This window comes from Vigna unguiculata, chromosome 9, assembly GCF_037176805.1.
Source record: "Vigna unguiculata cultivar grain cowpea cultivar isolate G323 ecotype 2 chromosome 9, ASM3717680v1, whole genome shotgun sequence".
Classification (NCBI taxonomy): Eukaryota; Viridiplantae; Streptophyta; class Magnoliopsida; order Fabales; family Fabaceae; genus Vigna; species Vigna unguiculata.
The window spans coordinates 7,861,838-7,889,296 of record NC_140800.1 but is presented as its reverse complement, the minus strand read 5'-3'; the positions used below and the strand labels follow the sequence as shown (position 1 = coordinate 7,889,296).

General features: G+C 31.8%; 2 protein-coding genes across 2 annotated transcripts; one reads left to right on the top strand and one right to left on the bottom strand.

The window, feature by feature from the left end:
- Positions 1-1,576: 1,576 nt before the first annotated feature.
- Positions 1,577-10,497, bottom strand: LOC114164215 (ABC transporter A family member 7-like). The gene is made up of 18 exons (XM_028048793.2): positions 10,339-10,497; positions 9,800-10,181; positions 9,632-9,714; positions 8,615-8,762; positions 7,833-7,952; positions 7,642-7,766; positions 7,144-7,302; positions 6,651-6,813; positions 6,439-6,564; positions 6,266-6,349; positions 5,445-5,806; positions 3,915-4,115; positions 3,478-3,587; positions 3,293-3,377; positions 2,753-2,881; positions 2,543-2,648; positions 2,184-2,272; positions 1,577-2,065 (listed from the first exon to the last, which is right to left on the bottom strand). Exons 1-18 carry the CDS (start codon positions 10,438-10,440, stop codon positions 1,766-1,768), a joined length of 2,874 nt encoding a protein of 957 aa, XP_027904594.1. The 5' UTR covers positions 10,441-10,497; the 3' UTR covers positions 1,577-1,765.
- Positions 10,498-20,757: 10,260 nt separating this feature from the next.
- On the top strand, positions 20,758-27,149 carry LOC114163365 (ABC transporter A family member 2-like). Its single transcript, XM_028047636.2, has 16 exons — positions 20,758-21,282; positions 21,366-21,597; positions 21,684-21,853; positions 22,214-22,399; positions 22,482-22,577; positions 22,673-22,873; positions 23,056-23,215; positions 23,309-23,538; positions 24,026-24,143; positions 24,255-24,331; positions 24,478-24,567; positions 24,700-24,843; positions 24,925-25,230; positions 25,309-25,389; positions 26,077-26,253; positions 26,475-27,149. Exons 1-16 carry the CDS (start codon positions 20,911-20,913, stop codon positions 26,739-26,741), a joined length of 2,907 nt encoding a protein of 968 aa, XP_027903437.1. The 5' UTR covers positions 20,758-20,910; the 3' UTR covers positions 26,742-27,149.
- Positions 27,150-27,459: the final 310 nt, after the last annotated feature.

Genomic DNA, 27,459 nt, shown 5'->3' with positions numbered 1-27,459 from the left:
TTTCACTTTCACTAGTTATGTCTTTACCTCATTTCACTATACTTAATTCAACCGAAAGATATTAATGTTTAAGTAACTTAACTCTTTCCTTTGTCCAAAAAATGTCCTTTTTTTTCTTTTTCTTTTTAAACATATAGTCATATGTGGAGGATTGTTGGGATATGACTATATGATGAGAAATCGTTTTTCTCCATGAATCACGCTCTCCTTCTTTCTCGGATTCATTTTCTCAACAATATTTTATTTTATTTTTCGGTTATTTTTTGTTCAAAATTGGATTGTTTTAAAAACCTTTGATTCACGCATTATTAGACATAGACTTATTGCATCCCAAAACTCCTTCCACGAGTACACGGGTTAGGGGTTGTTGTATTAATCTTAGGGAGCAAACGATATTAATCAATTGCACCTCGGTCATACCGGAATTTCGCTTTCAAGACAATGGATTTCCACGACGTAGTTTTCATTTTTATGTTAACAATATTTAACACATATTTTATCAAGTAACTTGATTTAAATTGCACTAAAAAAATATTACTATTTTGTTTAGGTTTATACTTTAAAAATTTGTTTTTGAAGAATTTTATTTAATTTTTTAGAAATTAAACATAAAAATACTCACATACATTTATGAGTACGATGTATGAGAAAAACCCATGAATATATAAATACTCACATATACCCAGTTAGTAATAAGAAAAATCTTTTTAAGACAAATAATAAATAAAAACTATGGGTATCCGACCCAATCCCATATTATTCCTTACCTTTAATCACAATTTAAAGACCCATAATTTCAGCCGTTAGTGCGATATAAATATTGATATTGAAATACCCTCATTCACACATCACACTTAAAAAAACCAACCAGAAGTTTTCATACAATTATAGATATTTTAAAAGTTTTACGAACATAAATATTGATATTGAAGACTTAAAAATAACAAACTCGTCTATATTATTATTCTTCATTGGTAGAAGATAGATTTTCAGCCTTACCTGCCTCAACTATAATATAAATAATATTCATTGGAGTAATTAATCATTTTTCATGTAAAAACCAGTCAACCTTTATGTCTTTCAATTCAGTACAATCATATCAAGAAATAACATAACTAACCTTGCAATCAAAAAAGAGATCATCTACGTATTCCGAATTCTTAAAACATAAGTAACACCTTAAGATGCATATCCCCAAATCATAATTTTCTGAGAAGAAAAACAACAAACCATTTTTTTTTTTGGTTGGAACCAGCCGCTAATTTTTATTTATGTATACAACGTATCAAATATGAAAATATCACACACATGCATAAATCATCAGAAAATCTAACTAAAGCAAAAAATTTACAAAAGATGGATGCCGGATGTACCAAACTTACAAGCAGGAAATTAATTTATATATTAATATATAATAAAGATTTCTCTATTTACTGCACATAAAATTTGTATACTTTGCTCTTAATAATATCTTAAGTCACATTAATAAGTATCAGAAAAATAAACTGACACATGACTTCTACCTATACAAAAAAAAAAAAATTGTTTATATCATATTTATGATTAAGATAAAGTGTTTAAAATATTTAATTATATATAATTAATCTTTTAATTATAATGTATGATAAATAATATATTAAATTATTTTTTACATAATAAAAAAATCACATCAAATAAAAAATAATACATATGAATATCCCAAAAACTAAACAAAATTCGGGGCTATATATACACACTACTGATCCTGTACTCGCAGAGTATGAAACTATGACAAGGTGTCAAATGCCTGAGCCCCACGTGCAACTTTGATGAAGACATCTTCCAATGTGGTATCAGCTAGACCCCATGCTGAAACGGTGAAGCTTCTCTTTGCAGTTTCAACTGCTTTGAATACATTTGCTATTTTAACCTCCTCCTTTGGTAGCTCAAACTTTTGTGTTCCAGAGATATGGTAGATCTTGTTAGCATTTGGGGACAGCCTTCGCACCAAATTCTCTACATCCTTTTCATCATCCACAGATGTTGTCATTGTGAACACGTAGGTTCCTCCATACCTACCTTTCAACTGTCATAAACCAACGAGTATAAAAAAATGTCACTTGAGAGCCACAGAAAGTGAACATAGCAAAGGCATGTTGGATTTCCAATGAAATTCATTATTGGTTATTATTAAGCAATGTTACCTCCTTTGGGTTTCCTATGCACTGCAAGCTTCCATCTACAAATATTCCTAATCGATCGCATAGGACTTCGGCCTCTTCCATGGAATGTGCTGAAAAGGGTATGTAAATAAAGATTTCACTAAATTTCGCTAGAATAAACTCTAAATCATGACTCCAACTCCGATATTATGTTAAGAAGTCAACTAAGGTCTAACTCAACCTAACAAAATTAGTTTGTTTGTAGTAAAGTGGGGTTTGCACCCAGTTATATATTATGAAATTATTTTATCTTTAATAGACGTGGAACATCCACCGGTTTAAAACAAAAAGGAAACAAGCTTGTATATGTGCTTCAAAAAGCAAGAGGAGAGTGAGATTACTGGTAAGAATGATTGCACGATCTTGTTTTGCACGCTTGACAACATTCCATAAGTTGTTTCTTGATGCAGGGTCTAAACCAGTACTTGGCTCATCCATATACACAACCTTAAAAAAATAAAACATTTAGTGTAAGAAAACATAGCAAAGATAATTTAGAGAAAGATAAGAAGTTAGTTTAGTGAAACAGATTGAATGGAAAAGAAAGCTACCTTAGGATCTCCAATCAATGAAATTGCGACACTAAGCCTCCTTTTCATTCCTCCGCTGTATTTTCCAGCTTTCTTATCTGCAACTCCTCCATAAAAAAGGTTTACACTTTTCAACGATTCTTCCACTGCCTGCATCAATAGATTGGAAGTTAAAATTACAGAAGTCTTGTCTTTATAGCGAAACAAAAGTTAAGAGAAAATGATTCAGTTTGCATCTACACATACACTGAATCCAAGACCTTTAAATATCTATGCCCTTTTAAAAAATGAATAATTAAGGGGAATGAGCATAAAACTAATATCATAGTTCAATTTCATTTAAAATTGACAAACCAAAAGTACTCTTCATGATGTTTTCATACACTTACGTCATACAAGCATAATACACAAGAACTGTATATCACTAAAGAATGACCAAACTTTTAACTACCCAATGCTTTCGTCACATAAGAATTGTATGTTTCTTTCTTTGCTCTAACTATGATGCAAGATATTCTGAATCCCAACATTCTATGCAATCACAATCTCAAATAGACTTACTTCTGTCAAGGCTGAACCTTTAAGATTTTTAAGTCTGCCATAAAACAGTAGATGCTCTCTTCCTGTCAGAGATTCCCACAGCAAACTAAAATAATAAAGGAAAAATATATATAAAATTTCTTAATTTTTACAAATTTAATATAATATTAAACTAAAAAATATAAATACGAAGAAATTTAGCTTACTCATGTTGTGGGCATACACCCATGCTAGTATATATTCCATCCATATGAGTTCTTATGTCAAGACCTTGAACAAATGCTGTACCAGAGGTTGGCTTCGTGAGACCAATCATCTATAAGCAATCCATGCTGGTCAGTTGAGGAGCAAACAAACGGAAAAAAAATGGACTCGTGGCATAGTAACAGGATTTCAGAGAAAAACAATCAGATACATATATACTTTTATGTCTAAACTCAAATCTCTAAGCATCAAGAAATTGGCAATTTTCATAGATAAAGATACTCTTTTCAAAGTACTTTTAAAATTGTACTTTCCTCTTGACAAACTAAACAGATTTTTCAGATTCAGGTTATATTTAAAGGGGAAGGAAGGGATAGGGAAAGAAAAGTAAGGAAGTTTCCAAAAAACGTTTCTTGCTGATAAATCAAATTTAACTAACCATATTGATAAAAGAAGTCTTCCCAGCACCATTGGGACCAAGCATACCAAAGCATTCTCCTTGAGGCAAAGCAAGGGACAACCCTCTCACTGCATGTTTCTCAGGGTTACCATCTCTCCCCGGGTAGACCTTTCTCAGGTCGTCGCATACAATTGCTTGATTGATGGTCGGTTCAAGTAGCAGTTGCTCCACCTTCTCCCTCTGAAGAGAAAAAGAGAAAAAAAATTCACTAAGGTACAACCTATTTTTAAGAGAAAAAGGCTATGCACAGACAGCATAGAACTGTATTACATAGTCATCTAATCCTAAGCTATATTTGTTAATTTTTACATTAATTACTTTAAAAGTCATACTATGGATTATTTCAGTTGAGTTGTGACAATGCAAAACTGTTTTAACTATGACTGAATAATCATTGACTCTACCTTAAATACAATAAAATGTGGAAGAAAAAAGAAACAAGTAGTGATATGACTTCCAATAAAAATATACTGTTCAGATTTAGACTACAGATACGAACTGATATAGTCTTAGTTTACCTTCATCGTCATTCTTTTTTTCCTAGAAACAGTACACAGAGTTTAAAAAATTAAAATCCTAACTTATTCAAAGAATAATCTATTACTACCGACTTTAATTTAAAGTTTTTTCACACAGACAAAAATAGATATATTACTTTTTGTAGTTCCTAAAGTTTGATAAGAAATTGAAATTCGTCAAAGTTCGAAACTTTGATACATTTTGGTTCTCAAATTTTAAACATAAATGGATATAGTCATTTTAACCAAATTATATTAAATTATTTTGACATAGAATGCGAAATTGGAGTTCATCAATATTTGAAATTTTGATACCTTTTGGTCTCCATACTTTAAAAATGAATGAATAATCTTTTAACCCAATTACGTTAAATTTTGTTGACGCGTTCCCAACTCACATTGAAGCAAGAATGTGTCAAACTGTGAAAATAACTCAAATGCTAGCATTAAACACGGTTGACACGTCAATAAAATTTAACGTAATTGAGTCAAAACATTATATCCATTCATTTTTAAATGAAGACCAAAATGTATCAAAGTTTCAAATAATAATGAACTCCAATCTCGCATTCAGGTCAATAAAATTTAACGTAATTGGATTTAAATGACCATTTTTAAAGTATGTCAAAGTTTTGAACAATGACAAACTCCAATTTCCCGTTAGAGTAGACTAAACACATATTTAACCTTATTACTTTTTAAAACAATTTTACCAAAATAAATTACATATTTTAATATATGCATTATTTTTCTGGGATACAGAAAATAATTAATTTAGAGATAAATTACGGATTTCATTGAAATATTAAAATATAAGTCATTTTTAAATTTTATAAAAGACTAAAGCTGTAACGATTACTGGACGACTGCACTACTAGTATTACTGAAACCAGTTAGGGAAATCCTCCTATGGATGGATATTAGGTTTCTTGATTTCTAAAAGAAACTACTAAATTACTAATGAATCTTTTCAATGCAAACAACAATTTACCTCTTGAGTGACATCAGGTTTCTCCATCTGAACGAAAACTTTGGATTTCTGCCTTTGGATACTAGGCTTCCGAAAAGATGAATGAGGCTTTTTCTGAAATCCTTTCAAGAAAAAAAGAGGACTTTTTCTGCTTCCTGTTGACAAAACTTGATCGATATAATAGGCAAAGGAAAGCACCAGAAGCCACTCCACAAACATTATAATTAAGACCTCCTTCATGCCATTTGCGCTATCGCTCAGATTACTCCAGCGCATACCATCAGTCCCCAAAGCGTCACCATTAAAGGAATATTGCGAAAACTCATATAACCCACGATATAAAGCAAACCCAGGATACAGCTCCATAACAATGATCCACCCTCCTGAAAATAAATAAACAGACCAGAATGAAGGTTAGAAAGATGATAGCAAAGAAATCTACTTGGATATAAATTCGAATCAGAATTCCATTTGTCTACATATGCTTTACACATTTAAACATGTGTTCGATGCGCCTAACTTCTCTCGTGACCGGCCTAAGGTTTCTATGGGGCGTGGATGAACTTAATTTAAATCCTAACAAGACTCCTCTAACTATTTACAACCCTACACTACCATTTTACACTATAAGGACCCAATTCAACTTCAAATATCTTAGTCTACTTAAACCGAATACAAGTCCAAAGATCCTACACTATTTGGCTTAAATACAATTCTTTTTATGTCAATAGAATATGGTATAATTTCTGTCAATACTTTCGAATAGCCATACTAAAATTTATGTCCAGAACCACATGAATGATCCAAGATGCTTACAATTTTTTTTAATATTTTTTACTTACTTGGAAATGATGTGTCTTGAACAAAAAATTGGAAAAGAAAGCCAGCTAATAGCCCAGTTCCAAACACACCTATATACGCAATTACTACAATTACAAAAAAAAAAAAATGAGTCAGTAATCCCATCAGATAGAAGAAAATACTAATTCAACGATATAGCATATAATCATCAAACCTGTAGCAGTTTTAACATTTGAAAACACGGAAGCCAATAAAAAAGCCAGTGCAATTTGTAAATTTATATAGATGAAATAAAACACGAATTGGATGCTGTAGTCATTCATTGTGAAGAAATTCAACCCTGAAAAAAACCAAACAGTTGTATTAAAGAGAAACGGAAAAAAATTCCAGAAAGAAAATAGTCACACACACTGGTTGCACTCTTACCTATGAGTGAGCCAAATATCACAAAACACAGCATGTAGACAATTGATAAGGCAAGAAAATAACCGTACGAAATCATCCAATATGGCCCATCACCAAGACCATGCATTTTCATCATGATTCTTAATTTTTGTTGCTTCTCATATACAAGCGATGTCAAGGCAATCTACATCAATAAATGCACAAGTTTAAAAAACACATTATATATAACTAATTGTTCTGTATTGACATAACAGATATCGGATAAACTGTTGCCTTTAAATCATGTATTTTTCTTAGTGCAACAATTCTTGTCCAGAAAAAAGAGGCTTTACATGTTTACACTCATACTAAAATGATACGGGGAGACGTAAGAATGAGAAGCCTAATTTAAACACAAATTTTAGTGAGATGAAAACTCATTCTGTAATCCATGTCAGTTCTTTCCTCATATGCTAACTTCTATTGGTACGAACAATGTAGTTCATTGTAAATATATTTCTTCATATGTACTTACAGGGAAAAGTTGCAGGATGACCCATGTGAAGAACAGACCACCCAAAAGAGAAGCCAAATCAAAATTAATTGGGGTTGAAGGCTTTGGCATTTCCTTTACAAACTCAAAAAACATTTTGGTACCAGGTCCCAACAGAAACTGCAGGTAGGCATCTGATACCTGCGATTGCATTCGATAATAGATGTCAGTCCTACGGTATCATATTCTAAAAAATAAAGACACAATTGTTCTTAAAATGAAAAGTAGGAAAATGCAAACAGAGCAAATTACAATAATACAGTTTTGAAATCTAAAATACCACAATTAAATACTTCATGGAATAATTGCTTTTACTTTATCCATTTGAATTACGAATTTGAAATGCATGGAGAATTATATTGCAAGTAGCGCGAAGTTGTTTCATATACTGAGACATATTTTTCTGTTACAATATGTTACATCAATCATAGATAATAGCATAGAGGATGCACACTGGAAAACAAAGTTTTAGATTCTTACCAAATTAACAGAACGAGGAATACGCGCCAATGCAATTTCAGTAGAACCAGTGTCGTTTTTGTAGGTGGAGTTGTACCATATGCTGACATTAAACACTCTTCCATTTGAATTCAAAAAATCATAACCTGTCAAGAGAATATCAACATAAGTATTGCTTTCAACAGTGAATAAAAATATAAGTATATACCTACCTGCAGCTATCTCTTCGATTTGTTCCTCTAGGTTACTTCTCCGGTAGCCTCTATATAGCTCATTGTTCACTTCAGTAGCACTATTACGCCATAAACGCAAGCCCTCAGCGCATACTAACTCTACATCCAGCGGAAAACAAAATTTTGAATTAGTAACAAGAATTTTAAACAAAATATGCAAGCCTTGAGCATACCCAGAAAAGAAAAAGACAAGCATATACAACATGCAAACGTATTCAAAATCATTTGGGAGCACTTCTTGAGCACAAGATCATTCATTAGAAGTGTCTGAGAAAAGCATCCCAAAGGTTGCAATTATATGTAACTATGCAAACAAATTGTATACTTTCTTTTGATGATTCCTAGTTTGGCGATTCAGCAATGAAAGACTGTTATCACTAAATAAATAGCTCGGCAAGCAAACGATTTATTAATGATGCTATAACTAAACTTCCACACTAAAATATTACAAGGTTTAAATTTACCCCGTTCCCTTCCACACTAAGTTAAGTTTGGCTTAACTTTTATACTACTAATTACTTGTTTGAACAAAAAAACCTGAACTTAAATCATATGAAAGCTGAAAAACACATGTCCAAACAAGTTTATCGAGTTATTTTTTATCAAGCATCACACCTTCTTGATTAAATATATGGATACAAAGTACACAAAGGATTATCAAATTTTATTAACAGCTGTATGCAACACAGCTATGCACACTCATTCACTTTCTATTATCACATGATGAAACTTTACATTGCCAATAAAAGGATGTCTCGTACCTTGTTCTCTGCTAATTGCTGCGGATAGCTCAAAAGAAATGGAAAATGTAGAGTTCTGCGTGCACTGACTTTGAAGATAATAAATAGGTTGATCCGAAAAGAAAGCAGGTTCCAGAAAATTGGTGTTCTCTGTATTTGAGGCTGATCCCTATATTTTGAAGACAAAATGAAATTACATATGAACCTAAATAAATAAGAATAAATAATGCTTACACACGACGAACAATGTATAAACGTTTGGTGTTACGCAAGTATAAATCATTATTTATGTCAACTCTTTCGATTTTTATAATACTTATAATATTTATGATTGGTAAATAGTTTAAAACGTTTACATTAATAATGCACGTCTATTAAACTCAATAAACTCTAAATTACCTTTTTTTGTCAATTTTTAAAAATTTTCTTTACTTCTTCCAACATTTACTAAAACTTTCAATACAATCTTCTAATTGACAAATATATGCAATGTGACCCTTCTTATTTGTTTTCTCACTAAGGTTATTAGTTAGTCGGAAAACAGATGAAACCATATGTTATAGACAACAGAAATCACGTTAAATAATTTGGTATCTATAAAACTTTAATAAAATATATTTAATCCTATAAATTTACAAAAATTAAACAATCAATCTAACAAAATATTTCATCTAATTACAACCAGAAAATCTTAACATTTTCTTAACTGTGTCAAAATTTAATACTAAACATGACTCTTACCATTTTATATGAATAAATAACTACCATTTGTCTCCGTTAAGGAAAGGTCAACATTTTCTGTTAAAATTTCATAAAAAAGTATTAATATTGAAATAAAATTGTTTCATTTTAAAATGTTGGACTAAATGAGTCATCAAATTTTGACATGATAAAATTACACATTCACTAAACTATAGAGACAAAAAAATGATGATTTAAGCCAAATTTAATAATAAAGCGATAAAAACATTAAAAAAAATGGACAAAAAGAATGTTTTAGCCAACAGAAAATGGTAAAATGTTAAAACAGTAACTCACAGCCACATTCGCTGCCAAACTACTCATAACAGAAGAGCTGTTTATAGCAGTGAAGGAAGTTGGGATCATATTCCCAGATATAACTACAAAAGAGAAAAGCAAGAGTTGGTTAAGTAAGAAAAAAAACAAAAAAAAAAAGCAATATAATTCAATAATTCATAATTTTACTTTCTCCAAAAGACTGATTTGTCCCGGTGAAGAGCATAGTGACAGGGCAGGAACCATTCCTCCTGCAGGAGGCGTTTGGATAATCGGAAAAGGGAAAATTGTCCGTTCTGACAGCTCGGTACTGCGGAGCCGGCACTTGCAACAGAGGAGGCCATTCCGGAGGATTGGGAATGGCGCAGGTTGTTACTTGGTCCAAATCCGAATGCTCAATCCCGCACTCCTCCTCCACACACGTGTCCCCCACTCTCCTCACACAAGCGCACCCACACTTGTTCTCTGCCTTGTCCAATTGAGAATCCACCAGGCGTTGAAGCAGAAGCAGCAACAGACACAACAGGAACGGGAACATGATGAGTCGAACGTTCGTTTTAACATTTCGCTTCTGAAAAAAAATGAAAACCACACCTTAATATCTCACACTCACCTCAATAACAGAAACTGATAATCAATAATGCACACCAAACCCAAACTAATTCAATTAGCTTCTAAACGTGCTTCCGAAGTTTCAATCATCAAATCAAAAACGCAGAAAAAGTTACCTGAAACGTTAAATTCTTTCTAAGGAGAGCGTTTGCCTGAGTCCAGAAGCTCGCAGGTTCGTTTGCCATGCTTCTGGATTTTCTCTGTCGAACATCACACATACACACACTTGTTCGAAACTTTAAACGGACGGTGTTTTATTTTATATATTATATAATGTTGTACAGTGTGACCGTTTTGTCCCTGAATCTTGATGTTATTTTCAACGATGGTGTATTTTGGAGTGTGAATGCTAAATTTTTTTAAGGCGCGTGAATTTTTTTTCTTCCGGATATAGCCTTGGTTAAATGACTAGAGTGTCCTCTTACAGGAATGTTGACTTTGCTACTGGAAGCATGTTCCATGACACTTCCCATGTAGACTTTTTCTGTTACGTTGATATTCACCCGTTCCGTTTTACTTGACGCGTTTTTTCTATGGCCACGTAAACTAACGTCATAAAAAACTGTTTACAATATATAATGGGCAATATCTTTCTAAACAATGCCAATTTTTTTATTGGCTCGTGAACTAATGATATTGATTAACATTTTTTCCGGTAATTTCCTTAAAAAATTATAATTGTCCAAACTAGGGGTGAGCAGCGGTTGGAAGGGGTCGGATTCGGGTCGGATTTGTCCAATCTGACGTAATTCATACTTTAGATTTCAAAATTTAACCCAACCGTTTAATTTATCGAATTAATCGAATATGGATAAGTTCGGATATGGATAATTTCGGTCGGGTTATTCGGATATGACATATATTAAATTACTTAAAAAGTTAATGATTAAATTTAAAATCTTACTCTCGTGACATAAACTAATGACATTTATCAAAAATAAAATAAAATCAAAGAATTTTTTATGAACAAAATCCACTTAACAAAACCTAGAAATCACACACAAAAGACATGGCACTGAACAAGCATAATATGCACAAAAGTAGATTAAATGGATACAATGATGCAGGAAGCAAAATCTTCTTCACACCAAAAATCAAATATTTAATCATTTAACCTCATTACTAACAACCGAACCCCTTTCAAGCCTCCCTTTACCTAAACCCTAAAATTCACAAACGCACAAACCACTCTTTCTCTTCTTCTCTCTCGATCCACAATGGTAGAGCGCGCGGTGGGCATGGCAGTGATAAGGGGTCGTGGACGCCGCTGAAGACCTTGCTAGGAGGAGGAGAACGGGATCCTGCCACAAAACTTGAGCATCACACGATTTTGGAGATGCTAAAGGTTTCATAGAAGAAATGGAAGGGCAGTTGCTTCTATGAAGGAATTGAAGTGGATAAAGTAAGTGGAAAGACAAATGGGAAAGAGGAATGACTAACAGGAAAGTGGAGAAGAAATGAAAAATAGGGGACCGTCAAGGTTTTTCACATTTTTCACTCTTAAAATACGATTGGGTCAGGTATCGACAATTTTTTTTCCTTGATCCGAATCAGACCGTTTGTATCCGTTTTACCCGTTTTAAATCATTCAATCTTACCCGAATTCGTACCAAACCGATCCATCACCTATTTTTTCAATCGGATTGGTCGGGTGCGGTCGGTTTAACAATTTTTGCTCACCCCTAGTCCAAACTCTTATATAAAAATATAAAAAAAATAAGACAAGATAAGAAAGAGAACAAAAAATAAAAAGAATAAAATAAAGATACTCATCTCATGATTACTTCTCCTAACAAGTCCAAAATGGAAGACAAAATATCTCCTACAAGACACAGACTCACAAAGAATTCCTAATGATCACAGTCTCAGCCAAAAAAACATATATGATATAGCCAAACAAATGACAAGAGTCTTTATCGCATCTAAAGTTGCAATTGTCTCTATATCATTCCAATTGAACCTAACTTCCCGTGGGATTCTCCATGATTGATGTCGTTCTCACTTTCCTTTTTCTTGTCATTTAATATCTCTATGATTTTCAAAAGCTAAGTATTTAGTGGAGTAGTGAAAAGATTAGTTATTCCATGGGCCGCATTTTTACTCATGGTTGTTGAACTTGGGTCCATCAAGTCTGCAAAATGGTGCCATAGAGGTTTAAAGACCCAGATAATGAATCTCTGCCAAAAAGAAAGACAACAACCACCACCCACTCAGATAAAAGCAACACAAACATGTATTATACAATGAAGGAGAAACCAAAGAAGATAACCAACATGACTAGAATCGCTTCTTTTTATGTGATTAAAAGTGCAACGATTTTAGATATGTGGTTGGATACATACACCATTTAGGATATGAGAAACTAGTTGATAAATATTTATTAGAAATCCATGCCCAAGCTATAATTTGTGCAACTAAAAAAAAATTCCTCCAACATCTGCTATTATATTTCTAAAAATAATGTTGTCCTATGGATCCACATGCTTCAAACTATTGTCATCCACATACATTTCCAAGTTGTAATAGACTTTTTATTTAAACAAAGATGTTCAAATTGATAAAAATGTATCTTTGCACTATTATGAGACATAGAAGATGTCTCTATCTAAAAATCGCACAAATTTCATATGTATGTGGTTATCCTACAGGTAAAGAATAAATGTGAAATTGTTTCATTGCAAGATTGACACATGACGTACATTTTACTATCCAGTTCTACACCCATGTGTTGTAAGTTTTCTCGTGTGGCAATCTTATTAATAATCATGTGCCTAGAGAAGTATTAAGGGTGTTGGTAAGACTTTGTTTTCCAAAAGAGGTAGTATAAAAATGCTTCCTCTTTTTTAATTCTACTATTTACCTTTTTATATGCATATTTTACCATATAATCATGTGTTTCCCCATCATTTTGTATCCACTCATTCTCTCTATCTCTATTCAAAGTTCTCCCTTTGATCTCACACATGAAGAGAGTCACCATACTCCTCTCCCATTCAAACCACCCTCTCCTCCGTGGTAAGTTCCATGTCCATCGGTCACTATTCCAAAATCTGCCATCTCCTAATTTTTCTTCCTTTACAATTGAATTCATATATAGCCTAGGAAACTTTTCTTTTAAGGCATCTCACATAATCATCTATCTTCCCAAAATTTGATTTTATTACCTGTTCCTAAGTTCCACTTATGTTACAACTAAACCAATTTTCTCTCGTACCTTCCCCACATGATCTCCTAATATCTCTCCACCACAATAAGTCATAGTTAAGATTTCGTGTCTCATCTAATGCTCTCCACGAGTAATTTTGTAAGTGGGTTAGTGGGCCAGCCCGCCCTGCCCCGCCTTTAGCCCACGTGGGCTGTAGGGCGGGCCATTGCAGGCTAACGGGTTCAACATCCCAACCCGCCCTGCATTTTTTTGTGCAGGCCTACGGGCCAGCCCGCCTAGTCTGCCCCGAATTGACATCCCTAGTTTTTGCAATGATCACCTATTCGGTGGGAGTATATATGGTTAGCAGTTTCAGAGGTACTTCTGGAGGATGAGGAGTCACCTTCTAGGTTGGGGGAGTTTGTCGTAGGAGCTGTTGTAAGTGAATAGTTGGTGTATATATCTCTTTTTGGTTTTCAGTTGGTTTGTATAAAGGTTATATTTTCATAGTCCTATTGTTGGTAAGACTTTATTAATATACTTTATACACATATTATCTGTTTTGAACACTAGGATGAAACATCACATTTTATTAGTTGTTTTAGACTGCTAAAAATTAGGATGTTACTTTAACAATTTAATTTATTTATATTAGCGAAAACACAGGCGATGTCACGCCGAATGTTCGCATTTTCTTAATTTTCATAGAAATTTGAGTTAAGATGACTAAGAAATATATAACTAATTTTTAAAATAATTGTTAAATGTAAAATTTGAAAAATAAAATATGTACAGAAAAGAAGGTTTGAAGATAACGGTTAAAGACATAAGAGGTTTTTTAAATAACGGTTAAGATTAAACTATTTATAAAATAAAATAATAATTAAGTGTAAAATTGGAATTTCGAAATGTATACACAAAAGGAGATGTGCTCTTTGTATATTGTTATAGATTTATTACTTATATATATATATATATATATATATATATATATATATATATATATATATATATACAATTAATATATTAATTATATATTAATTTTATGTATATTATAAAAATAAAATATATTATAAAAATAATATTGATTATAATTGCTATATATATATATTATAATAATGAGTATATATATATATATATATATATATATATATATATATATATATATAATAACTATAATTATAATTATTATAATAATTATATATTAATTATATATATATATATATATATATATATATATATATATAACGATATATAAAGATATTTTCTCTTTTGTGTCCATATTTTATAATATCAATTATACTTTTTATAATATAATTATTTATTAATTTTTTTTTAAAATTAAAGTTATTTTTACCTATTTTTAATAAAACGGTTTATTTTTTTTCTTTTTTTTTCATCAACAATTATTTTTTTTATTCATTTGATTTTATTTTTAATTAAATATATTTATTTTATATATTAATTTAATAATATTATATTATTATCATCTACTAATATAATATTATTCATATTTAAAAAATACGTAACACAGACGTGATAGTGTCTATATTTACGCCGATATATATAAAAATCATATTTTATATATATATATATATATATATATATATATATATATATATATATATATATATATATATATATATATATATATATATATATATATATATATATATATATATATATATATATATATATATATATATATCATAAACAAATCTCAATTTACACCTCAGTCCAAACACAACATTACTCTTAGGCCCAAGGGTTTCAAAGGTTCTCTTCTCTCCTCTAATGCTAAAATATATACTTATTAAAAGCTTTCCTTTTGCTTCAAAACCTAAAATCTTTTTATACTTTCTAATTATTTATACGCAGGACACTGGTATCTGACACTTCTGTTGAACAATTAGGCTTTAGTGAATTTCTTTTCGTAACACTTTAGATTAAGCACCTCAAATTCGTTTCTTAAATAGATATTTGTTGGGTGAATTAGATCCTTGCAAATTTCATGTATGTGCCCATTATTTAGGATCAATAATAAAATTTACTAAACAAATTTTCACTTTTTCTTCTGCGCTCATGTCTACAAAAATCTAAAGAAACGAACATTAATACACCAAATATGCATTATATAAACTATTCTTCTATTTTTACGTAGTATAAATAAACAAATGATGCCGACAAGGCATCTAAATTAAAACGGCACATTAAAAAAAGGTTAAATTATTCATTTGGTCCCAATTTTCGTAAAGAAATATAAATTTGGTCTCTTAATTTTTAAAAGTGTTATCCAAGTCCCTAATTTTGATATTTTGTATCAATTAAACCCCTTCCGTTTAAATGGAAGAAACGGCGTTAACAGCACAGTGACGTGGATATATTCATATATTATACTGAAACGTGTCATAGATTGATAAGAGAATTGATTGAAAGAGAAAATGAAACAGTAGGGTGTGACTTGAGAGACTACATTAGTTTTGTGAACGAAGATGAATGAATGCTTTGTTTAGAATCAACTAAAAAAAAAAATATTTCTTAGGTTGTCTATTTCGAATTTGCAGTCACCAAATGTTGTGAGCCCCAATCAGGATAATCCCCAAATCTGATTCTCGAGGGTTTCGAAGAATCCTAAATCCCCAATTTCTTTAACCTTTCATCTCTCGCGTGGGTTTCAAACCCTTATTCTTCATTAAGCACGACCAAATCACGATGAAGAAGACTGAACCCTTTCTTGAAGTTGCGTTCTCATCGACGATGGGTTGCTTCGCGGTGGTCTGTTTGGTCGGGTTTTTTGCAGGTACCGTGGTGGTTGTTGCAGTGGCGCGATTGACATCGGTTTTTGTCGTGGTGGCCTGCTGTTCTGTTTCGAACGGAGGTGGAGGATTCTCGCGATGTAGATGTGTTCGCATTGGTTTCGCGTCTTCTCCGAGAAATGTTGTTTGCATTTGGGTTTTGATTTCCCCCAACATTGCATGTGAAAGATGAACATTGCACAAACGAAAGTTTTTACTCCACACACAGAACTTGGGAGGGATGAACATCAACAATAGAGTATTTACATATGACAGATGACACGTTTCTATTAAAAATTTTACATCGTTTTCAAATGTATGTAAATATAAATGACATAATATATCCACGTCACTGGATTATTAACGCCGTTTCTCTCATTTAAACGGAAGGGGTTTAATTGATACGAAATATCAAAATTAGGGACCAGGATAATCCTTTTAAAAATTAAGGGACCAAATTCATATTTCCTTACGAATATTGAGACCAAATGAATAATTTAACCTTAAAAAAAAGTTAAACAATAAGTAAAATATTCACTAAATGCTTCTTCCACAAGAAACAAAGAATTTTGAAGAAAGAAAATTTTGATATACCACTCATACACTGTATGAGGCACGCGTTTAACATATAAAAAATATTATTTTTAATCTTTTGCAGTGCTTCAAAATTAAGATAAAAGTCCAATTGTTACTTTTTGTTTAGTCAATAACCAATTTTAACAATCAGGAATATGACTTTGATCAAGACTTTATCCACCTCGAAAAGAACGTACACAAAAAATTTACAATTGAAGTAAAACTAATTTTTATCGTACTTTTTCCTGGTAAAATGGGTTTCAATCTATCTCCTAAGATGGTAAAATGGGTTTTAATTCATCGGTATATCTTAAAAGAGACGGTGATATTAAATATTTTAATTTATTAGTCTGTACTAGTCTGACTCATTAAGTCAATTTAACGAATAAAATGCGAGTCAAATTATTTCGACGTTAATCATTTTTCTTAAAAGATAAAAATAAAAATAAAAATAAAAATAATATTATTTTTTCTATTTATTTTTTAAATATGTAGATATATAATATTATTATAATTTAAATCATTAAAATTTACAAGTTAAATTTTAATTATTAGATATAATAGAATAATTTAACATATAAATATAATAATTATTTTAATTTATCTAATTAAAAACATTAATTAATTAATTAAAAAATATTTTACATCATTAAATATACTTTTAATATTCATTTATATGTACGTATAAATAAATTTTAAAAATAACAAATTTTGAAATTTTGGAAATAAAGTGACGGGTCGACCTGTTAGCCCATCTTGTACAGGACGGATTATTATTATTAACTCTTTTCTGCTTGACAAGTCAGTTTGGCCCAATCCATTTTTGACAAACCATTGATAGGTCGGGTCAAAACAAGTTGGATTGATCCGTTTTGTCACCCTTATTCTTTACAAATAGCCAGTCAAAACACAATGTGATGAATGGAAATGTATTTTCTAAAGTCTAATCAATTATAGATTTAATAGTCTTTTTGTCCTATTTTTTTAATGGAATTATTTAATGTAGTATTTTAATTTTTTTGTCTGAACAAAATCTTTATTTTTTTTTATTTTTTTAAAATCCATATGAATCCTTTGTTGAATCGGTGTTGACATTATTTGGAGAGTAACAATGTAACCGTGTAAATGACACATGACATTATTTAAGATGTTTTGATTATCTAATATGACATCGATCATTCAATATCACATGTCATTTACACTATTATGTCTTTCAAAAGAGACGGTATAAAGTATAAATGATATGTGATATTGTCTAATATGGTTGAATTATTTAATGAGATACTAATCATTTAGTATTATGTGTCACTTAAAATGTTATGTTATCTTATAAACTGTGTTAGTATTAATTTAACATAAATATTATATTAACTATTTTTAATAAAAATGAGAACTACACCGAGAAAAAAAACTGAAAAACCATATATTGAATAAATTTGAAAAAAAAATTACATAAAAAGGATCAGAGAAGTAAATAATAATGTTTTGGATTAAAGGTTATGTAAAAATATTTTATCTATTCTATTATTATATAAAGATGATTTTTTATTAGGTGTACGCATCTTCTTTCCAATTTTATGTTTTAAGTAAATTTTAAATCAAAATAATTATTTTCCAATTTTATCATTTAAATCATATTTTAAATGTTGTGACTGACCCAAATTTGAAGAGTTGCAATTGAATTATAATTTGGCAGTTTTTTAAATGTAAATTCTTGACTAATGCATTTTTAAACCATTGGATCTTATTGTTGAATCTTCTTAAGTTTGAAACTTTGTGTGTTTCTCGGAACATGCAAATTTCAAATAAAGCAATGCCATTATTTTTTTCGTGCTGAATTTTCAAACTGCAAATTTAAGGCTGTATAGACATCTTATGCATTGCAGTTTTTTCTTTTTTTAGAAATATTATTTAAGAAAATAATACCTAATAAACTAGAATAATATTTTTGGAAAGTGATAAATAAAAAACTCAATGGTCAACAAAAATAATAATTTTGTAGGTGTTAAATTCAATCCTGTTGGCCCTCAATTTTTTAAATACATAGTGAGAAACGGTGTTTTACAAACTCAGCACGTAACTATTTGAGTTTTGACTATATTTCTCAAAATCCCGTTTGATTAAGTTTTTTAATTTTGTTTTCTCACTTCTTTGTCACATCAAATTACCTGGCCCAACACTTCCAATGTCTTGTTATACAATCAATGCGGAATGACATTTTTGTCCTTCACCGTGTTGCATCCAAATGACCAAAATGCCCCTGTATAAAACATACTTATATCCCTCTATCATCTTTGGTACTCGTTACACGGATCTTGAAATATAATAGAAAAAAAATTATATTAACTTATTTTTATGAAAAATATAACTATATTAAAAATATTTAAAATAGAATAACAAAATGAAAACATCTTCATAATAATGAAACAAAATTAGTTAACCTTTTATATTTATGTTATATATATATAACTAAATAAACTTCAATTAATGTTTTCATTATTGTTTAAAAAATTCATGTAATGTAATTTTATATGTTTTATGCTGTAAATTGTTTTATGAAATAATTCTATAATTCTAATTTTTGAAGTTATTTAATAGCTTTTAGTTATTTCACTGTATATTTTTTATTTTCTACGTTTGTATTTTTATTATTTTAACGATAAGTTCATAGGAAATGTATTATTTTGAAGTTTGTCATTAAGTTTTGAAGTTCCTATGGTGTGAAAGATTCGAACTAATTTGAATCAACTAATAATCATTATAAGTTTTAACTTTATACTTCAACTAACTTGCCCTATCATTAATTACTATTACTCTAAAAGAGAATGAAAATGGAAAATTCACATATCATGAAAATGTAAAGAAGATGCTAAAAGAAAAGGTTATTTGAATCTTAAGAATATTAGCTAAAAAGTGATAAACTATTATTAAAATATTTGTTAGAATATATTAAATAGTATGATTATATTAATGATATATTACTATTTTTGTTCTAAATTCTTTATTGATTAGTACAGTATCATAATTTAAAACGTCCCATTAATTAAAAAATATAAAGTAAAATTTTAAACGTTTAATACATGCTAAATATGTAATAAATTACGAACTATTAAAATTTACATTAATAATATTCTATAAGTTTATTTTATGCGGTTAAAGTAGACATTATTTTCACTGAAAAGTGTTATAAAAAACACGCTTTATTAATTGTTACACCTTCAATATTTATTTATCTTTTTAATTTAAAAGGTTTTAGTCCTGTTAAAAGAATAAAAATATATCTTTAAGATGTCTACAATAATTAAGTATTGTTTAATTAAACTAAGAAATTAAAATAGTTTTATTTAAATACTTTTTTTCGTATGATGAAAATAGTTTAGATAATATAAACAATTATATTGTAAATTTTTAATATTTAGATTAGTAAGTGTGGGAACCGATTTTCTTATTTAGAATGGATATTTTCAAGATGGTAAATATTAAAAATGTCATATTTAAGGATATAAATTAAAATTGTAATTATTTAATTATTATTTTTAAAATTCTTAATTTTCCCTTTTTTCTCAATCTTTTCTGTATCTTCTTTTTAACTTTCTAAAGCTATTTGTCTCTCTCTTTCTGGAGCTATATTTTATTCTTTTATTAATCGATATCTACTAACAGAATATGGTTACACGTACGTTAACCTTATCAATCAAAACTTAATTTGAAAAAGTTTCTTCTTTATTATAATTTTTTACTATAAATCTTTTTTTAAATTCAGCATTTATAAATAAAAAATTAGTTTAAAAAAAATAGTACTAATATGTTATTTAAATATGAAAGAAATTCAGACACCAAAATCATATATTTAAACATAATAAGAAACTTAAAGACCAAGAAATATTGTTAGAAGAAAACGCAATGGCAGAAGTGGTAAATTTGGGTGCATTTCAGTGTCAAAAGTGGAAGTACCTTTCTGAGAATGACGAGGTGAAACGAAAACCCGCGCTTTCTCTTTATGGAATTGATCACGATTCACGATGTTGCTTCACCTGCATAACTCAAAACTGAAAGAGGAAAAACGTTACTCTCTCTTATATATTCCACATTCCAATTTTTTTCCTTCATCACCCGCTTGTGACAGACTCAGTGACTGACAGACGCAGAGAGAACAGAGTCACGCGCAAACCATGAGGACCACCCTCACCGGTTTGCCATTGGTGTTGCAGCAATTCAGAGCTCTGTTGAAGAAGAATCTGTTACTGTCATGGCGGAACAAGAGAGCGAGTCTTCTGCAATTGCTTTCCCCTCTCATATTCATTTTCCTCATATTCGCCATCGACAAGGCGATCAAGGCTCAGACATCGACCTCCTCCGCCTACAAGACCGTCACCGACCCTCCCACCCAACCGTCGCCGCCCATAACTCCCTGCGAAGACAAGTTCTTCATCAAACTCCCGTGCTACGACTTCGTTTGGAGCGGTGACCAAAATCCCAACTTCCAAACCATCGTCACCCGCATCATGAACAACAACCCCGGCAGACCCATCCCTCCCTCCAAGGCACGCCATTTCTCTTCGCAATCTTCGATTTTATAGGGAAATTAGCAATTCATTATTCGCGAATAACGGATAGTTGCGTGCAGGTGAAGTCGTTCAAGGACAAGACCGAAGTGGATGCGTGGCTGTTCAGTAACCCTATGAGTTGTCCCGGAGCGCTTCATTTCTCGCAGCTAAACGACACCGTTATAAGCTACGGTCTTCAGACCAACTCCACCAGTCTTCAGTGGCGAGGCAAATATCAGGACCCCACTATGTCGTTTCAACTTCCTCTTCAGCTTGCCGCCGAGAGGGAAATTGCCAGACACCTTATTGGAGGTATCAAAATTAAATTATTCAGAGTTGATTTTTTTTTTTTTTTTTAATTTTAGTTCGATTTAATTGATGAATTTGTGGGATTTCAGACCCGAGTTTCAGTTGGAATGTGTTTCTGAGGGAATTCGCGCACCCTTCCATGACTCCTTTCTCTGCCGTGGGTACAATTGGTCCCGCGTTTTTCCTCGCCATTGCTATGTTTAATTTTGTTCTTCAGATAAGCTCTTTGGTGACGGAGAAAGAGCTTAAACTTCGCCAGGTACGGATGTAGTATAAAATCGTTACTGTGTATTTTACGGACGTGGATGTTTGAATCAACTTGAATCATCTAAAATTGTATTGAAACAGTAGTTACGATGATTTTAAATGAATATGGGTGTGTTTTGACTCTTACCATAAAAGGGATTTCAAATTAAATAGTTTCAAGTAACAGTAGCGACAGATAAGAATTTTCATGGTGAAATTTATTACTAACTTGTTTCCAGAATAAAAATATCCAAATGTAAATAATTTACTTTAAAATTAACATTAATTTTATAAAATCAATTTTGCAGATGCTCATCCCCTATGAATGTGCCATATTTTTATTATTGAAATTGTTGTTCCTTTGTTCGTGCAGTCAATGACAATGATGGGCCTTTACGACTTTGCTTACTGGTCGTCCTGGCTGATTTGGGAGACGGTTGTCACAATCCTATCGTCCCTCCTGATAGTACTCTTTGGAATGATGTTCCAGTTCAGTTTTTTCTTGAAAAACAGTTTCGCGGTCCTGTTTATCTTCTTCTTCCTATTTGAACTTAATATGGTGAGAAATTTATGGTATTCATTCCAGTGTTACATAATTTAGATTTGTATGATGTGTAATATGGCTTCCCTTTTTATTTTAGACTGGCTTGGCCTTCATGTTGTCTGCTTTCATTAAGAAGTCATCTTCGGCAACAACAATGGGATTCTCTATATTTATTGTGGGCTTTTTGACTCAGGTGTAAATCCTTTTGGTTGTAGTTTGCAGACAAGTTTTCTTTAGTAGCAGAAAGTGAATGCTCACGTTCTTTGTCTGTTGTTTTTCTGTTTGCAGCTTGTGGTACAAGCAGGATTTCCTTACACGAATAGTTTCTCCAAAACTTTACGAAATTTGTGGTCGTTATTCCCACCCAATCCTTTTTCTCAAGGTATACAAGTGCTTTCAGAAGCAGTTGATACTTCCGAAGACAATGGTGTTAGCTGGAGTAGACGAGGAGAATGCCCTCATACCGATTCAGACTGTGTGTTAACTATTGTATGCAAAGATTTGACCTCTAAATTCCCACTCCATAAACCACTTCATTTTTAGAAGCCTTTTGGTTACTTTTTCCTTTTTCTTTCTGCTACATAGTTCTATATTTGCTTTGATCCTTCCTTCCCTTCAGCCTTAGTTGTCTTACTGCAGTTATCCCCTATTTTTTTTCTTTTCATTGACAGGATGATATTTATAAATGGCTTGCGGCTACATTCGTTCTCTGGTTTGTTCTGGCCATTTATTTTGACAATATAATCCCAAATGCATCGGGTGTGAGGAAGTCAATATTCTACTTTCTAAATCCCAATTATTGGATGGGAAGAGGGGGTCAGAAAGTGAAAGGTGATTAATTTGTTGGTTTGGTTTTTTTTTTTTCTTCCTTCCAGCTCTTTATGGCTTAACACTACTTCCTTGTCCCTCATCTTCCTTCCATAGAGGGTGGGCTTTGTAGTTGTGTAGGTTCAAACCCACGTCAGGAAATAAGTACACCTGATGATGAAGATGTGCTTGATGAAGAAAGCAAAGTGAAACAGCAACTAGCTGAAGGTCTGGTTGATGCAAATATTGCTGTTCAAATACATGGCCTTGCGAAGACCTATGCCGGTACGCGTAACATTGGTTGCTGCTGCAAATGTACAAAGACTGCTCCATACACTGCTGTTAAGGTAAAGTATTTCTTGTTAAACTTTTTATCCTTGAAGTTAGGGGTGATTAGAAGAAAACTTGTTGATTTTCATGAAACATTTTTTGGGGTTGTTAGTTCGTGATAAGGCCAAAATTTTCTCATTAGAAATGAAATCTCAGGAGTTAGGACAAGAAGGCAAAGATGGTCTGTGCATTGTAGTATCCATGCTTCGACTACAAAGGGCTCCTATGTTGAGTACTTGGAATTTGTTGGTTTATGAAAAACTTTTTCCATAGTAGCATGGGTGTAGTTCAATCGAATAGTCTTGAAAACTACATACATGCAGAATTTTTTTCATCTTGACCTCATTTTGGAACATGATTATCAATATTTTGTTTCCTGGAACTCCTCCCCCCTCCCCAACTTTAATGTTATATCTGGATGTGGATATTTCATGTTTCTTTACGGCAACATGTTGGAGATTTATCTGGGTGATGTTCAATGTGCTATTCTGAAATTATTTTCAGGGTTTGTGGGTAAACTTTGCAAAAGATCAGTTGTTTTGTCTTCTAGGACCCAATGGAGCTGGAAAAACCACAGCTATTAATTGTTTGACAGGGATAACTCCAGTAACTAGCGGAGATGGTGATACTTTCTATCCGTGTCTCTTCTTTAACTACTACATCGAATGTTCATTAGTCAAAGTTACAGAAGTCAAAAAGAGTATGTTAACACTTCTAATTTTTTCTTTAACAGCGTTGATTTATGGACATTCAATCAGAAGTTCTATTGGCATGTCAAACATTCGAAAGCTTATAGGAGTATGTCCACAGGTGTTTCTCTCTCTCTCTCTCTCTCTCTCTCTCTCTCTCTCTCTCATACTCACAACACACCAACATGATTTTCAAATACAATAAATTTTTCTTCTCTTCCTATTAACGGATGACTGACACCTGTTATTGATTATTCCAATCTGCAGTTTGATATACTATGGGATGCACTGTCTGGCCAAGAACACCTCCAACTCTTTGCTACTATTAAAGGCCTGTCCCCAGCTTCCATAAAATCAGTATGTCTTCTCCAGGCCTGATATTGTTCTGTACAACAAATGATTATGTGTGTGTGAAATATTTGAAATTATCATCAGCTATTTCGAATACTCCTCATTCCTTTTAATTCAAGTTCTTCTGGAAAAATGTAGATTATCCAGGCTTCATTATCAGAGGTGAAACTCACGGATGCAGCCAAAGTGAGAGCTGGAAGTTACAGTGGAGGAATGAAGCGCCGTCTCAGTGTTGCAATTGCGCTTATTGGTGACCCTAAGTTAGTCATTTTGGATGAACCGGTATGTACAACAGTATTTTCCTTTCATGCATATATTCTGTTGACATGATTACAAGATTAATCTTTCATTTTAATTTCATAGACTACTGGTATGGATCCAATAACAAGAAGGCACGTGTGGGACATAATTGAAAACGCAAAAAGAGGGCGTGCCATTGTTCTTACGACTCACTCTATGGAAGAAGCTGACATTCTAAGTGACCGCATAGGAATCATGGCAAAAGGAAGGCTTCGATGCATTGGCACCTCAATCAGATTGAAATCACGCTTTGGTACTGGTTTTATTGCAAACATCAGCTTCCATGGAAACAATATTGAACGCAGTCCAACCAATGGTGATGCAATATCTACAGAGCATCGTGAGGAAGTGAAGAAATTCTTTAAGAATGTGAGATGAATTGTTATAATGATTTAAAAATTTTCCATGACTAGTATTGGTTTTTAACCACTGAATTATTTATGACAGTATTTAAATGTAGAGCCAAAAGAGGAGACCAATAACTTTATAACTTTTGTGATTCCCCATGACAGAGAGGCGCTCCTAACAGTAAGCTTTCTTTCCTTGGCTTCGTCCATCTCCTTTAAATTTCTCTAAGACAGGGTTTGGATATTATTAACTGTTTAAATACCGATTGGCATGGAAACAGAACTTTATTGGAATTTCCTATTTTAAATTAATCCCCATTGTCTGAAATTTTTGCCGAGTCACAATATTTACTCTGGTTTTGCTGACCATGTAAGCTTCTGTATCTTTAGTCCGTTTCAAACTTGGTGAACTTAATGATAATTAATTTGAATAGACTTTAGCTAATTTATCTAGTGTCTTACCAGAGAAAATCAATACTTCATTATAAATGACAGATTGTTTAACAAATTCTTTGTTGCTCTGTTTTAATAGTTTGGGAATACGTTCTTGGTTACCTAAATATTTCCTTTCTTCTAGAAAATATATAAAATGAATCATGTGTATCTCTTTAATGTCACAGTTTATGATTGTAATCAAGGATAACACCTATATTTACATTCCCCGTGGACATATAAGTTGCAATTACAATCTTGTGTTCATACTACATGTATTTGATAGAAAGCAGAATATTGTTTAGGTAACGTAGAAACAGGCAGGCTCCACTGCACCAGTGTGACCTATATATTAGTGGGAATAGCAGACATGAACACAAATCGTGCTTAATTATATGGGATACATTGTCTTATATTCCTATTGCTTTCCAAGCAGAATTTCTTTTCAGAGCTCCAAGATAGAGAAGAAGAATTTGGCATTTCTGACATCCAGCTTGGTCTTACAACTCTCGAAGAAGTTTTCTTGAATATTGCAAGACAAGCAGAGCTAGAAAACGCTACAGCTGAAGGGAGGCTAACAACCCTGACCTTAACATCTGGGGAATCTGTGCAGGTCAGTGGAACAGTATTTTGCTTCAAATTTTTACCCCGAGGCATATACCTCTAAAAGCGTTGAGTTGTAATTGGTTCTATGAATTTCTGAAACAGCCAATATAAAATACTTGTATATTATTATACCACATCACAATAGTCAAAGCTGCAGAAATTACCCTTTTCATTTCAATATGAGTTGCAACTAATCTTTTTCTGCTAACCAATACAATAAACATGCAGATTCCCATAGGAGCTAGGTTTGTGGGAATTCCAGGAACAGAGACTGAGGAAAACCCAACAGGGTTTATGGTAGAAGTTTACTGGGAGCAAGATGATACTGGGACCCTATGCATTGCTGGCCACTCGCAGAAGGTTCCTAGTCCTCATGGCCTTCAATTACCATCCTCACCTTCTGCAAGAAACCGTAGATATTTAAACCGGCCAGGACCAATTAATGGAATTGTGATTGATCCAAGTCAAGTTAATCCAGGTGATTTTCAGCGATAATGTACAGAGAGAAACATCATGTCCTGTTTCTTTTATTTTTGTTTTCAGCAATATCTTTCAGCAATTATGTTTGAGGTACTTTCTTTCACTGCATTTCTACACCTCAACCACATTTAATACCAAAAGTATTTCAAACATGATTGCTTCCAAAAAGATGTGTGGGAAAAGCAAAATAAAATAAGGCATGGTGAGTTATGTCCTGGGCGGCTGTGCTTAATGTATACAATTTTTTTCTTAGGTTTTTTAAATTTATATTATATAGTTTAATTTCTCTTCAGTTGTAGAAATTTGTTAAAATAATATTACCAGAAAGGGGAGTACATGTTTTTTGCCGTTGGCACCATGTTGGACTAGTATGTAGATAAACTATTTTCACTATTTTAAAGAGTTTTTTTTCTTCTTCTTTCATTATATGTATAATTACTTAAGTTTAAGTCATGTTCTTTCTTTTACTTTGATGTGTAGTTTTGAATTAAAACTGAATGATGCCATGGATGATCAATACTCCAGTTGTGAGCAAGAAATCATCGGTTTAATTTTGTTTGTTCGGTCAAATTCTATAATTTTTTTTATTAAATATGTAATTTCGAAATTAGAAATTTGTAATTTGTTTTCAAACATATATGGTACAGGAAAGCTTTTTACAACTGTTTTATTGGTTTTTGTTCTCGCGATCTTAAAAAACTGTTAGAATTGAAGTGTTTTAGTTCTAAATTAA

What these genes read in the sequence shown, in the direction of transcription:
- LOC114164215 (XM_028048793.2), bottom strand. Translation starts at nt 10,440, where the DNA reads ATGTGTGATGTTCGACAGAGAAAATCCAGAAGCATGGCAAACGAACCT. An exon ending in AAATGTTAAAACTGCTACAG is followed by an intron (nt 6,350 to 6,438) that starts GTTTGATGATTA and finishes TTGTAATTGTAG; the next exon opens with TAATTGCGTATATAGGTGTG. An exon ending in TCAAGACACATCATTTCCAA is followed by an intron (nt 5,807 to 6,265) that starts GTAAGTAAAAAA and finishes ATTTATTTTCAG; the next exon opens with GAGGGTGGATCATTGTTATG.
- LOC114163365 (XM_028047636.2), top strand. Translation starts at nt 20,911, where the DNA reads ATGAGGACCACCCTCACCGGTTTGCCATTGGTGTTGCAGCAATTCAGA. An exon ending in GACCCATCCCTCCCTCCAAG is followed by an intron (nt 21,283 to 21,365) that starts GCACGCCATTTC and finishes AGTTGCGTGCAG; the next exon opens with GTGAAGTCGTTCAAGGACAA. An exon ending in TCCTATTTGAACTTAATATG is followed by an intron (nt 22,400 to 22,481) that starts GTGAGAAATTTA and finishes TTTTTATTTTAG; the next exon opens with ACTGGCTTGGCCTTCATGTT.